This window comes from Arvicanthis niloticus, chromosome 4 (genome assembly GCF_011762505.2).
Source record: "Arvicanthis niloticus isolate mArvNil1 chromosome 4, mArvNil1.pat.X, whole genome shotgun sequence".
NCBI lineage: Eukaryota > Metazoa > Chordata > Mammalia > Rodentia > Muridae > Arvicanthis > Arvicanthis niloticus.
Window position 1 is genome coordinate 34,996,699 of NC_047661.1, and position 15,346 is coordinate 35,012,044.

The 15,346-nt window shown below is 35.8% G+C and overlaps 1 protein-coding gene across 1 annotated transcript in view; it reads left to right on the top strand.

Annotated features, from left to right (window-relative positions):
- Naa15 (N-alpha-acetyltransferase 15, NatA auxiliary subunit) overlaps positions 1-15,346 on the top strand; it is a 66,190-nt gene that overhangs the window by 38,193 nt on the left and 12,651 nt on the right. The window contains exons 11-17 of the mRNA XM_034499872.2: positions 1,916-2,085; positions 3,369-3,521; positions 4,439-4,567; positions 5,888-6,101; positions 9,810-10,003; positions 12,060-12,168; positions 14,623-14,721. Of these exons, the coding sequence (XP_034355763.1) occupies positions 1,916-2,085; positions 3,369-3,521; positions 4,439-4,567; positions 5,888-6,101; positions 9,810-10,003; positions 12,060-12,168; positions 14,623-14,721 (1,068 nt within the window). The remainder of the gene's footprint in view (positions 1-1,915; positions 2,086-3,368; positions 3,522-4,438; positions 4,568-5,887; positions 6,102-9,809; positions 10,004-12,059; positions 12,169-14,622; positions 14,722-15,346) is intronic.

Here is a 15,346-nt window from a genome sequence, read left to right on the forward strand (position 1 = left end):
ATTTTCATTACTAGTTCACAACTGTCATTTTGTTACTGATACGAATTGTAATGTAAGTATCTGATATGCAGGATATCTGATTTAAGACTCCCATGAATGGATCATTTGACTCACCACTGGTTGAGAATTGCTAGTCTAGTTCTTTAGTTATAGAATAGTTCAAACCCTGTTCAGGAGCTACATATATATAGCTAATGCCTGTCCTATTGAACAGAGCAGGTAGAGAAACGTGTGTTGCTTCAGAACTTTCTAATGGGCCCTCTCTAGCTAATGGTTTGATGAAGGTTGGTAAATTTGGACAGGTTTCTTTTTGTTTGTTTGTTTGTTTTTATTTCACATACTACTTGATTTCTAAAAGTTTGAGCTTGTATGGAAAGACTCAATATTTTGTTTTCTATGTTACACTTTGATTCTTTTCCCAGTTTTCAAAAGATTAGACTGGTTCATTGCATATTTCAAACTTGGCAAATAATTTTATTTAACTAATTTGTTGGGTTTTTGTTTTGTTTTATTGTTTTTTTTTGTTTGTTTGTTTGTTTTCTTTCTTTCTTTCTTTTTTTTTTTGGTTTTTCAAGATAGGGTTTCTCTGTATAGCCTTGGCTGTCCTGGAACTCACTCTGTAGACCAGTCTGGCCTCGAACTCAGAAATTCGCTTGCCTCTGCCTCCCAAGTGCTGGGATTAAAAGTGTGTGCCACCACTGCCCGGCACTAATATGTTATTCATAACAAATATGAATTCAAGTCCTGATTACTTCTAAGTTTAGTCCCTGGATACCACACAGTAGGATTGAATTTTCTCAAGAAAGTTGTTCTGAGACTTCTGCATGTGGACTGTGGCAGTCATACACCCATACACATACACTCAAATAAATAAATATAAATGTTTTAGAAGAAAATAATTTAAGTATGCTTGATATTTTATTTATTTAATTTTACATGGCTCCATCTTTCAAGTGCTGTGATGGTAGGTGATAACTTATTCGCTGACAAGATCTTGAGTGCTTACCTTGTACACTACCACTGAAGATCTGGAATCATTTTTCTCACAGAATTCTGGCTTTCACTAGTGGAATAGCCCATCGTGGGACCTGGGGTGCACATTGCTAGTAAGCTGGCCACATTGTTTCTAGGTCTCAGATTAATTTTAAGAGTACTTTAAAAAAGGCATACCATGGATTCATTGGTTAATTATCATTTTCCTACAAAAGTAAAAATGCTCCATGACTTGAGCAGGACTGTGCAGCCCTTTGTTGCAGATCTATCAGATAGGGAGTAAGTGTGTTCCACTCCTCTTATTTGTCCACTGAGCCACCTTAGTTTTATTAGCGAGAAAAAAAGCAAATAGAATTTGAAAGCAAATAGATCTCTGGTTTTAGAAACTTATATTCAAAGACAATGTTTTTTTTTTGATGTGTGAGTTGTATATTTAAGTTTCACATATATTAAGATTACATCTTGAATGTCTTGAACTAAAATACAGAAGAAATACTTTTTTGTTTGCCTTTACTTTCTTTGGATATAGTTTTAATCCAGTCTATATGCAGCATAATATAATGATCAACGTTCAGCATAATATAAAGATCTAAAAATGTCAGAATATCCAGATCACAAACATACATATTTAAATATATTTAAATTTCTAGGTAATATTACCTAGAAATTCAAATAAACAGTCACACTTTTCTTTATAAAATCTTACTATGTGTAAGGTGTTATGCTTAAGGTGTGCTTAAGAAAACATGCTTTGGTAGGTCTTAATGTACTTAGCTATAGATTACACAATTACTAATTATACAAACTACTTTATAACTGCTTCCCTTATAAATGAAACCAGTCTAGGGGAGGGAATAGTCTCTTAATGTTTATAATATCTAATCTTGGTTTTTTTTTTTTCCTTTCATTTTTCTCCTTCAAGATGATGGAAAAGAGGAACCTCCAACCACTTTACTTTGGGTCCAGTACTATTTGGCACAGCATTATGATAAAATTGGTCAGCCATCAATTGCTCTGGAATATATAAATACTGCTATTGAAAGTACACCAACATTGATAGAACTTTTTCTTGTAAAAGCTAAAATCTATAAGGTAAAAACCATTACCCCCCTTTTCTTTATAAGGTTATACAGCTTCTAGGTAGAGTAAGTAAAATATATGAGAAATATCAGTTTTTTTTTTTTTTTTTGGACTTGTCATAGCCACATTTATTTGCTCATTTATCAATAACTATACAAAATACATAAGACTGTGTGTGCATGTGTGTGTGTACATGTGCACCTATGTATGATTCTGCTGGTAGTTGTTTACTGTAAAGTGTAAAGTATGTATTTTTTGCTAACAGTTGAGTATGATGGTGTATAAGTATCTGATGTTAATAAGTAAAACAATTTTATTTTGAACATACATGTTATCATCTCTTGACTAATTATTGAGCTATGCATGAGAATCTCGTGTTATATGTTCTGAAATCTTAAAGTTGCCTGTTTTCTAATTTTTAATATATTCAGTAATCAAGCCTTTTATATAAGGAGTTATTTATAAACCAATAATATGTATTTTGAAAGAACTTAGCAGAATTAAGTAGCATTTCAAAGCACTTCCTCCCCTTTTGTTGACTATACCGGTATTTATCCAAAGCTTTGCATATACTAGATAGACACTACCACTGAACTGCAGCCACTTCCAAGTTTTGTTTGTTATTACTGTCTTTATTATTACTATTTGAGGCATGGTCTTTATAGTGGCCTGCCCTCAAAAATGGGACTTTTGCCTCAAAAGTGGGACTTCTTTTGCCTCAGCCTCCTAGGTTCTGGGATTACCACTGTGTATCAGCATTTTTTGATCTAGAATTTTACAATCATCTTCTAAAATTATATTTATTTATTTTGAGGTAGATGGCATATGTGTTTTACAGCATATAAGTCAAAGGACAACTTCTGAGTTACCTTTCCCTTTGTTCCATATGGATCTGTAGGTCTGAACAGATCATTAGGCTTGGTGGCAGTTTCTTTTTACATGTTGAGCCATTTTGCTTACTACCCTAAATGTTTTAAAGCCAAGTTTTCCTCATTTTTGTGGCTTTGAGATAAATTAGAATTAGGATAGTGGGGGAATAATGTTCATTAATACCTTTCTGACCTAAGGCTCAGTTTTTCTGGTGGTTTCCAGGAATGTTCCTTCCAACTTTGCCTAGTATTAGAATTAGAAACTCAGGCCACCACATGTGGCTTTTTAAAATATTGGTGCTGGTCTTGTGTCAGAAGACCGCTTTTTCTGTTATTTGTTTAATTTTAATTATTTATAGGTCACAAATTACCTAATACAGTAAAATTACCATATTTAATGGTTAATTTGTTTTTGTACCTTGCAAGCATGCTGGGAATATTAAAGAAGCTGCCAGGTGGATGGATGAAGCCCAGGCCCTGGACACAGCAGACAGATTTATTAATTCCAAGTGTGCAAAATACATGTTAAAAGCCAATCTGATTAAAGAGGCTGAGGAAATGTGTTCCAAGTTTACAAGGGTTTGTATGGCTTATATTTTTTTGAGTATAAACAGGACATAATTGACTTTGTATTTATATATTTGTCTCTTTCAAAGTTAATTCTTTTATGCATATAGATATTGTACCTGCATGTATGTCTGTCAGCCATGTGCAGGTTTGGTCATTGATTTCCTTGAACTGGAATTAAAGACAGTTGGGAGCAGCCATGTCAGTACTGAGAATTGAACCTGAGCCATTTTTCCAGTCCTTAAAGTTTATTATCAATATTACAGTTGTCCAGATATTAAATTACTGTATTAGATAAAGAATAGTCAACGTTAGATAAAGTATTTTTTTTCATATAGTTGGACAGTAGTTTTTAAAAATATATTTAATTTTATATGCATTGGTGCGAGAGTGTGGGTGCTGGTCCTCTAGAAGAGCATCATGTTCTTCAAACCACTGAGCCATCACTCAGGCTCCTAGACAATAGTTTTTAAACCTGGTTTATAGCTGGGTGTGGTGCTTCGGTGCTTTTATCCTCAGCACTTGGGAAGCAGAGGCAGGCAAGTCTACATAGTGAGTCTTGTAGCTGCAGAAGTCAGCCAGGGCCACATAGAGAAACCCTGTCTTGAAACCAAAAAAAGTAAAACTAGCTTGTAACCATTTATGTTGAGTATTTTAGGAGTAAAGGGGACTAGTATTTATTATATCCCATATACTGTTATTATGTTAATCCCTGCCACCCATTTATTGTAGACCTTTTGTGTAGTAGTCATTAGCAAAATTATCTCTAGTGCTTAGAATTTAATTTCATGAATCTGTTTATTGGAAAAAAAAACTCAAAAGTTATTTCAGGAGAATTTTGATTAGTTGACCATTCTTGTTTTTATAATCTTATGGTAAAGTGATGTATTTGGTGTGAATTTTCTGGACCACTATGTGATTTTCATTAGGAAGGAACATCAGCAGTAGAGAACCTGAACGAAATGCAATGTATGTGGTTCCAGACAGAGTGTGCCCAGGCATACAAAGCAATGAACAAATTTGGTGAAGCACTTAAGAAATGTCATGAAATTGAGAGAGTAAGTACCTTATATTTTTGAGCTTCTCAGTTTGTTTGGTTAGATTTTGGGCAAAGTCTATACCCATTTATAATTCATAGTATGTGATTTAATGTTAGTAATACATTTATATTTTATAAAACTGAAAATATTTTTAGTTTACTTTGGTTTGCTGCTGTTCATTCCCTAATACATAAACTCCCATTAATTTTAGAGTTTTGTGGTTTAATTCATGCTATCTACCTTAATAAAGATTTAAGCTTTGAAGCTTTTTCCCAGTGTTTCTGTATGTTCTGCAATTTATTATTTTCTTATAAAGTCATTGTTTTTCAATCTGGGTATGGTAGTATATACTTGTAACAGTACTTGGCAGGTAGAGGCAGAAAGATCTGGATTCAAGACCTATTACTAACAAGTGTTTGAAACTCAGCCTGGGCTTTATAAGATTCTGTATGAACACTGACACTAGTATCCCCAAAGAAAAAATCACTGTTTTATTAGTCTTCTTTACTGTGGATTCATTTCTGTAACTAGTGGGGATATGAATCTATAACTAGATTCATTTCTCTCTCTCTCTCTCTCTCTCTCTCTCTCTCTCTCTCTCTCTCTCTCTCTGTGTGTGTGTGTGTTTTATGTGTGTGTTTATACACAAACATAGCTTTATAATTATGTTGACATTTATAAATCAAATGTAAAATATCACTACTTGGTTGAGCTATGGTGTTGCTGATTTCTCTACTTATTGGCTACTTGATTTTTCATTTACATACAAACAGCATGTTTTATAGAGTTCAGATGTATAAAACTTACCAAATACAAATACTGTGTGCTATATAATCCCTGTTATACATTTTCTAAATAAGATTTCTGTGTGTGGTGTATATGCTAAGTATATAGGGTTGTCATATATACTAATTAGTGGGTGGTTTGTCAGAATAGTTTCAGTTAAGTATGATTAAAAAGGAAATAAGTATAGTCATGAATGTAGTTGAAAGATTCCTTCCTTCCTTCCTTCCTTCCTTCCTTCCTTCCTTCCTTCCTCCCGTTTTTTTTTCAAGACAGGGTTTCTCTGTGTAGTCTTGGCTGTCCTGGAACTCACTCTGTAGACCAGGCTGGCCTCGAACTCAGTATCCTCTTTCTTTTAAATTACTCATTTTCTCTTGTTCTTTGCTAGCCAGTAGCCAACTGTACTTTTTAAGTTTTATATGCCAAATATAAAAAGACGTAATTTTTATGTTTTAATTTTTCATGGTAAAGAAGCAGATAGTTCCAAGGCTTTGTTTTTATTATTTTCTTAGACAGTGCTATACCCCAGTGATAATAAAAAGATAATTTTGTTAGCATTTTATAGAAATCACCGATGACCAGTTTGACTTTCATACGTACTGTATGAGGAAGATCACCCTTCGATCATATGTGGACTTATTAAAACTAGAAGATGTACTTCGGCAGCATCCGTTTTACTTCAAAGCAGCGAGAATTGCTATTGAGATCTATTTGAAGCTTCATGACAACCCTCTTACAGATGAGAACAAAGAACATGAGGCTGATACAGGTAGGTATCCCATTCCAAGATTTATCGTTTGCTCTCTTGTGTTTATAGGAACTTATTTTCATGAATAATAATACAGGCCCCCCAATCCCCAGAGATTTGATTGAGTATTTATATGGGAGGTTTTTAGCCAAGGCTAGAAAAATGAATTTTGTGAATTTCTCTAAGCAACAGAAGGAAAAACTACTTCTATGCTTTCAAAATAAGTTTCTAACATAGACTTAATTTGGTATTTGAGTCTGATTGGAGAGTTTTGTTTGGGTATTTGGGAGGTGACTAAAGGATCCAATTCAGTACCTTTTCTTCAGCAGATACTTTGTTTCTAAGTTACTTCATTAATTTATGGTTAGATATTTGTACCTAACAACGCTTGAATTACCTAAATTTAATATTTAATATTAGATTTATTTGAGGAACTATAGTATTATAACTGCTGGTGATATAATTAGTGTAGTGGAGAAGCTCTACCTTAGTGTGTTCACTCTTTAGCTTGTTACTTTAAAAAAAAAACATTTATTTGGTGAGTGAGAGAGAGAGTGTGTGTGTGTGTGTGTGTGTGTGTGTGTGTGTGTGCGCGTGCGCGCGCGCCTGCTATCTAACCTGGGATTTTAACTTGGCAACACGTGTCCTTACCTACCTCACCAGTTCTAGTTACTCCTTTTTTAGTAGTAATTTGTAATTAATCTAGTAAAAGATACATTTTTGCTTGAACATTAGAACCCAGCATAGAATTAAACTAGAGAAATTGCCTAGGAAAAATGGCTCACACCTGCAGTCAGGATTGTCAGTACTCAGGAAGATGATAGTGAGTTTCAAGGCCAGTCTGGGCTGTAGATTGAAAACCTGTCTTGAAAAAATAGATTTTAAAAGTAAGAAAACTAGAGTAATTGCTGTGATTCATCATTTTCACCAATTTTTAATACCATTTTTATAGCAAAGTATCAAGATTTGTAGGGAGAAGTCATTCCTAGATAGTTACTTAAGAATCCAAAAGTAAAAGTGGTCTTTCATGTGTGTGTTTGTGTATAAATATTTTTTAACTTATGACAACCTTACTGTGGTGAATTGACCTGAGTCCTTTTAATATAATGGCAGGTAATAATATATATGGCACAGCCAAACATGGAGACAAATGCAAGAGAATTTTGAGTTCCAGGCTAGTTTGTAGCATATTCGAGGATAGCCTGCGTTACATAGCAAAGCCCTGTTTCAGAAGAGCCAAAAGTAGTCACTCAATTGGTAGATTTTTTTTTCCCCCTCTGGCATATTTAAGGTCATGTACTACAAAAATAGAGGCCCCCCCCCCCCAAATAATCTGTCAAATCAACACAGTGATCTTGCCTTGATTAAAAACATTTTGAGTCTAGTGAAACCTATTCATTTTTATATCCTCTGTGCTATTTTCATGCTACAATTGTTAGTATGAGAGCTTTACGTAACATTTTAGTATCCTGCCTACTGCAGAAAGAATGTGCTGATCTTAGTGTAGTGCTTTTACATATTTTAAAATTATTTTTGGATTACTTATAGTACCTCCTATGGTGATTCTTTTTTGATAATACTATACCTTTTTTTAAAATTAGGATACTGCAGACAAAGGAAGAGTCTACACATTTTCACTATCATCATAATTTTTATTGGTTTTGGCCTTTTTTTCAGACAGGATTTCACTCAGTAGCCCAGGCTATCTTGAAACTCACTAAATAATCCATCCTAGTCTGCAAAGGGAGATTGTTTGGAGAAAAAGGGGGAAAAAGCCAAATAAATGAATAGCATTTATTTGCAACTGAATAGGTTCCCCTTCTCTCTCTTGATAGTAAAAATATGAGAGTATAAAGGTCTCTTTATTTTATATGGTTTCTTTTCAGTCCCAAATTTGATGTGATTGTGTCCATACAATTTTATCAGCAACATGGTGGGTGTTTCTGTGAATTTTGTTAGATCTAACAAAATTGTTGTCTTCCTGGTGAATGCTACTCTTTGGCACCATTTTTCTGTTTTGTTTTGTTTTTCTGGTTTTTCAAGACAGGGTTTCTCTGTGTAACAGCCATAGCTTTGGAGACCAGGTTGGCCTCAAACTCCACTTTGGAGATCCGCCTGGCTCTAGTGCTGGAATTAAAGGCATTCACCACCACACCTGGCATCTTGCATTTTAATGTCAGACGTTTTGCTTTTGTTGTCAACTCCTTGGTACTTCTTTAGATTCCTTTTTGCATTTTGCTGTTACAGCAGAAAAAAGCAAGTATTAACATTCAAGGCTTTGGTTGGAAAATCATCTTAACTATGTCTCTTAGTTTATTCGTAATTTTTGTAACTCTCTTTGCCAGGTTTCCCACCATGTTCACTTTAAGCCTGTCTTCTTGTTTTCTTTCTCCCCATCTCTTCTTTCTTTTTCCCTTCTTTCCTTCCAACACTGGGGGGCGGGGGAGGAACGGGACAAAGCAAAACATTTATATCAAATCATTCTATTACAGTGTTAATTTATTATGTAAACAGTATTAATGCATACAAAATAAAGTTGGTTTAAAATAAATAAAAAATTAAGAGCAGGGAAGAGTTTGGTTCCTAGCACCCATGATGGATGGCTCACAATTACTCATAATTAATGGCTGCAGGGGAATCTGACATTGTCTTCTGGCCTCAGTAGGTATTGCATTTAAGTACCCCACCCCTTCATGTACACATACTTTAAATAAATAGTTAAATAACTAAAAGCTTAGGCAAGGAAAAGTAGAACCTGGGGGTAGCTCAGCAGTTAAGAGCACTTCTACTCCTGCAAAAGATCAGAGATTGGTTTCTATATCCACTTTGGTTCTAGGAGCGCCAAATCGCTTTTCTGACCTCCAAGGGCACTAGTTATGTACATAGTACACATAACAATAATGTAGGCATTACATCTGGTCTTAGTCATTATTTTATTGCTATGAAGAGACACCATAACCAAGGTAACTATTACAAAAGAATCATTTAGGGAAGCTTGCTTACAGTTTGATTCCATTATCATCATGTTAGGAAGTATGCATGGTACTGAAGAAATGATTGAGATCTATTTTCTGATCCTTAGAGGCTAGCTAAGCTTTTTGGACTTTGGAGTCCTCCCCCAGTGTCTTAGTCAGGGTTTGTATTCCGGCACAAAACATCATGACCAAGAAGCAAGTCGGGGAGGAAAAAGTTTATTCAGCTTATACTTCCACGTTGCTTTTCATCACCAAAGGAAGTTAGGACTGGAACTCAAGCAGGTTAGGAAGCTGGAGCTGATGCAGAGGCCATGGAGGGATGTTACTTATGTGCTTGCTTCCCCTGGCTTGCTCAGCTTGCTTTCATATAGAACCTAGAACCAGGGATGGCACCACCCACAATGGGAACTTTCCCCTCCATCACTAATTGAGAAAATGCCTTACAGCTGTATATTATGGAGACATTTCCTCAACTGAAGCTCCCTTCTCTGTGATTACTCCAGCTTGTGTCAAGTTGACACAAAACCAGCCAGGACACTCAGTCATACACTTCCAACAACAAGGCCATACCTCCTCATCCTCCTCAAATAATTCCACTTTGGTGACTAAGTCTTTAAATATATGTGCCTGTGGGAGTCATTCTTACTCAAACTACCACATACATACCCATAAAATGAGTTTTTGAAAGTTTTTAAGTTGGTTACAATGACTTACTTAGTTAACATGTTTATAATTCTGTTAACACTGCCTACAGCAAACATGTCTGACAAAGAGTTAAAGAAACTACGTAATAAACAAAGAAGAGCTCAAAAGAAAGCCCAGATAGAAGAAGAGAAAAAAAATGCAGAAAAAGAAAAGCAGCAGCGAAATCAGAAAAAGAAAAAGGATGACGACGATGAGGAAATTGGAGGCCCTAAAGAAGAACTTATCCCTGAGAAACTGGCCAAGGTATTTCATAGTCGTGCTTAGCACAAGTGAGTGAGTGCCACAACAGGCTTTGGCATTGAAAACAATGTTTAGTCTGATTTATGTATTTATTTGTTTGTGTGTTTTGTGCAGATGTGTATGTATGTGTGTGGCAATGCATGTGGTTTGACGACAACTTGTGGAATTCAGGCTCACCTAAGGCTACCTATCTAAGACCCTGTCTGGAAAAACTTTAAGTCTTTATTTCCTCAAATCCAGACTCTGACTTGTGGATTTTAACTAGCCCAAACCTAGATACCATCACATGAGTTATTTTGATTAGTAACCTTTCTTTCTTTGTTCACAGGAATCCTATTCCATGGTAATAATAATTGTGTTAAACTGATAGGATAAGCACATTTCTTTAGACTTTTAGCATCATCAGTCACTTGAAATCTAAAATAATTTTCTTTACTGTGTTATGTAAGAATATTAAGATATGAAAAGAAACAATACATTTAGAATTGGGCAAGTAATCAGTACCTTCTTTTAGACATAGCAGTAGGGGTATAAGAAAAAACAATGTGATTTTACTCTAACGTGTATATTTACACATTTTTACAATGTGTAACTACTGGGACAGAACAGTGTTCTCTGAGCTCCCTACAAAGCAGAACTGTGTGCCAGGCCTCCTTTAGAAGGGTTTCCTGAGTCTGGACTGTAGTGTTGCTTTTGTACCAGACATCACAATATGGTCTGATGATTATTAGTAGTCTGGGTTATAGAGTTTTAGAAACGTGTGTTTCTGGGTGCTTTGTTTGTTTGGAAGGAACGTGCTAGAAGGAACTCGTAGATTGTTGCTCACTTCACAGTATAGGAACATAAAACTCTCTTCCTAGTATAAGTACCTTAAAGATGCCCTCTCCAGCAGCATCCATACCTGTCTAGTAGTATGTCAAGCCATCATAATAGTTGCAACATTGAAGTCTTTTAAAAGTAGCTTCCCAATCTGGGTAAATTGCCTAAAGTGTAGGTGTAGATGGGAAATTCAGTGATAACTCAAGATAGCATATGTATAAAATAAAACAAAACCATTAAATCATCAGTAGCTCTACCTATGGAGAAATGGAAGATGGCATGGGTTTACTTAGTAAATTTAATACTTAATGGATAAGTCTGAAGTTTTGTTGGAAGTGTGTGGACTTACTCTAGCCCAAGCTATTCATTCTCAAATTTGCAAGAGTTCTCCTTCCTAAGACTCAAGTGCTAGGATTACAGGTATGAGTCACTATACCTAGCATACAATTTTCAAGTTTAAAAATTGCCTTGAAATCTAATCTTCATGAGACATACTGTATATATAGGAAGGGCTTTTTTTTCCCCTGTGTCCCAGCATAGCAACAAAAATTTTTAATTATTTGTTTCTCCAGTTTATCATGGGGTAGTAATTGGTATTCATGAATTCCTTCATGGACTTCTCATGTTCCTCTTTATACTTCCAGGGGCCCTCAAGCTGTAATGTTCTTTGTACATATGTCTATGAGTATTTTCTTATGTGTTTGTGCACCACAAGAGTGCCTGGTACTGGCAGAGGTAAGAAGAGTGTATTAGGTCCCTTAGAAGTGGAGTTACACATGGTTGTAAGCTACCATTTGAATGCTGGGAACCAAACCTGATTCCTCTGTAAGGACAGCAATTGCTATTAATTACTAGGCCATATGCAAGTCATTTAAAAACTACCCTTGTAGAAGACTAGCACCTGTTTAGTGGCTGACAGCAGTTTGAACTCCAGTCCCAAACCCTTCAGGCCTCCGAGGACATTGCACAAATGTGATGAACAGACACACATACTGACAAAACACCAACATACATAAAAATAATAAGACTTTTAAAAAACCATTGAAGAGAGTTCTAGAGTTGAAAATTGTCTTTGTGTGGATTATGGGAGGTTGAAATTTGATAGTATCTTTCTGAGTAACTGGTAAGTGCCTTTTAAAAAATTTTTTTACTTTTGGCACAAGAAAACAGCATTTTAAATTAAGTTCATATTCTTCAAGAATCTTACTTCCTTTTGTATGATGTCTTTTATTTTTGTTAGGTTGAAACGCCATTGGAAGAAGCTATTAAGTTTTTAACACCGTTGAAGAACTTGGTGAAGAACAAGATAGAAACTCATCTTTTTGCCTTTGAGATTTACTTTAGGAAAGGTAGGATATTAGGGTATAGTAGCCCTAATAAAACTGCTGAGATTTCTTAGGGTTAGTGTCACCCTGATTTCAGTGTTGCATTTCTTGGTAGATGCCAATACAGAATCCTCACAGAGATGCATGCTGTGCACAGAGTGCTGTGGGGAAATGCAGTAATGTATCTGGCCTCTTGAAGAACACAGAGTCCCACAGTAGATGCACACTGGTCCCTAGGATAAAGTCAGATATAGTGATCATCTCATAGGTGACTCAGTGAAATAAACAGGTGACTTTGTGAATAAAGTTACTTAATATAAATAAAAAGCTTAGAATAGTGGGTGACACAGTTAAGCATCAAATAATTTTGTTTGTTTGTTTATTTTTTGTTTTTCGAGACAGGGTTTCTCTGACATCAAATAATTTTTAGCTGTTAGGAGTTGTTACTATAAATAGAAACTAGTTTCTGAGCTGGATCTTACAGAATAGTCTGAAGGAAATAGTGTATACTAAAGACACTACAGTGTTGGTGTCTGTATTGTTTGGAAGGGCCAAGCAGAAGATGAGTTAATGACCTTGTCTTTCACATTTAGAGTGTTCCACATATGTATGTATATAGCAAATAACAAAACTTCATAGCACTGAATTTGTGTAATTCGTTTAGGCAGTTTGTTGGAAAAGTTTATTGAGGTAGAATGAATTGAAGTGAAAAGAAGTTGGTTATTACTAAGATCAGATGAAGACTGTTTTGCCAAAAAGTAATTATTATGTGGCCAGGCATGTGGTTCATACTTGTAGTCTCAGCGGATGTGAAGGTGAGGCTGGAAGGTGCATACAGCCTATGAGTTCAAGGCCAGCATAATACAGATAGATTGTAATGTAACTTTTATTTTGAAATATGATGCAAAACTTAGTATTAGTTGAATGTTTATTTGTTTACTGAGACAAGTCCCTTTGTTAACCCAGTCAGCCTGAAACTCATTCTGCAGATCAGGTTAGACTTGAACTTGGCAGCTGTCCTTCTGCCTTTGCTTCCTGAGTCTGGGTTCACGGGTATATGTCAGCATGCCCAATAATTAAAATATATTTATGAAGGTTAATAATATAGAAGTGGCCAGGCCGGGCAGTGGTGGCGCACGCCTTTAATCTCAGCACTTGGGAGGCAGAGGCAGGCGGATTTCTGAGTGTGAGGCCAGCCTGGTCTACAGAGTGAGTTCCAGGTCAGCCAAGACTATACAGAGAAACCCTGTCTCGGGGGAAAAAAAAAAAAAGAAGTGGCTAGGAAGAAATAGGCTGAAATATAACAGAATGGTTTTTGATAAATTTTTAAGTAGTTAAAATATCTTACACTATTTTTCATAGTTATAACTTTGAAAATAAGTATTAGATAAGTAATTTTCACATGGTTAACAGTTAACTCTACTTTTTTTGGTTCGGGGTGACAGGGTTTCACTGTGAGTTCAGAGAGGTCCTGCCTGCCTTTGTCTCTTGAGTGCTGGGATTAAAGGGGTCTGCTACTCTGCTTTTCTAACCCAGCTCTTTCTAAAAGTAATCTTAGGGGGCCAGCAAGATTGAGTTCCAGTCCTAGAAACCATTTGGAAGAAGGAGAAAACAGACTTCTACAATTGTTCTCTGACCTCCACAAGTAGACACAAAATTAGTCAGTCAATTCTTACAGTCCTAAGTAGCAGCTGCTCCTGTAATCTCAGCAGAAGGCTCATGCTAGTACCCACATAAGTGAAGTTCCCTGTCTAAAATGTAAATAAAGAATGAAAATGTTTCTAGGTAGAATCCCCAAATCCACAGAAGTTACCCTGTGTAAAGAGGGCCTCAACACCTTGCAGTGCTGTCTAGTAGGTACTGATAAGAAGCATGGCAGGAATTTTATTATTTTCTGAATTTGGGGAGAATGGAAACAGGAATTGTTTTAGAAGAAGTTAGGATTTTATACGTAGATATTTGAAGCATGATACCAAATTAGGAAAGTCTCAACAAAGAGATGACTGTCAAGAAGACTCAGTGTAAGTTTCTGTTTAACAGGTGGAGGCACCGCTGAGACTTGGGAAAGGTAAGCAGATGGGAATAGGGATAGTGTAGAGCAATTAGACCGCCTGGGTGGATGCATCCAGAGGTGGCAGCAAGGGAACTGTCAATCATAGACTGCAGGAAAGGAGATACAAGAGTTCTAAGTAATGGAAGGTAGAAAGGAAATGGCTTTTAATTTAGGTTCTCTTGTTTATACGATACTAGTTCATATCACAGAATGTTGTGCAAATTCTGTTGGCAGAATCTCTTCAAGAATGGTATATGAACACAGCTATCATGTAGTCAGTTGGAAGAAAAGTGTTTGCTTCAAAGGTGTTACAGCTCATGCGACTGAGTCTAAATTCACTTTTTGTGTTTGTAAGGTTCTTGGCCTTTCCAGGAAGGACAACTTATTTTATCAAATTATCAAAATATTATTTTTTGTTTTTATAGAAAAGTTTCTTTTGATGCTACAATCAGTAAAGCGGGCATTTGCTATTGATTCTAGTCATCCCTGGCTTCACGAGTGCATGATTCGACTCTTTAATTCTGGTAGGTTTTTATTCTCATACCGTACATAACTTTTCTAGCAGTTTGTAATGGGTATATGGCTGGAGGGTGTCCCACAGGGGCTGAAGATTTTGCTGTTTTCCAGAAGACTTGAGTTTGATTTACAGGACCCACACTAGACAGTCACCCTAACTTCAGCTGTGGGGTAGGGTATCCAACACCAGTGTTTGGCTTCCAGGAGCACCCAAATATCATACTATGTATGATGTACACATACATAAGCAAAAGCAAATAATTTGAAAATTTTTGAAACTATGCTCAGCCATTTTAAAGGTATTGTGTAGTCAGTTAGCTGAGGGGAAAATAGGGTTCTTTTGTAATAAAAGTTTTTATTTTAAGACCTTAAATGCTATGTAGTGCTGGTATAGAATTGTTTGGTTCAAGTATTTGGGAGTCACCTTGGCTCTCTCTGTAATGGGATTGAACATAGAGCCTGTGCATGGCATGCAAAACAACTTTTTGAGCTACAGTCAACCCATCTATAAGTAATTTTGTTACTTTAAAATAATCATCTGACAACCATATCAGTACATTAGTATCAGTGTATAGTAGAAACACAAAATAAACCTTTTTCCAAGCCTTTTTCTCCATCCAGGAGAGAAGTGTT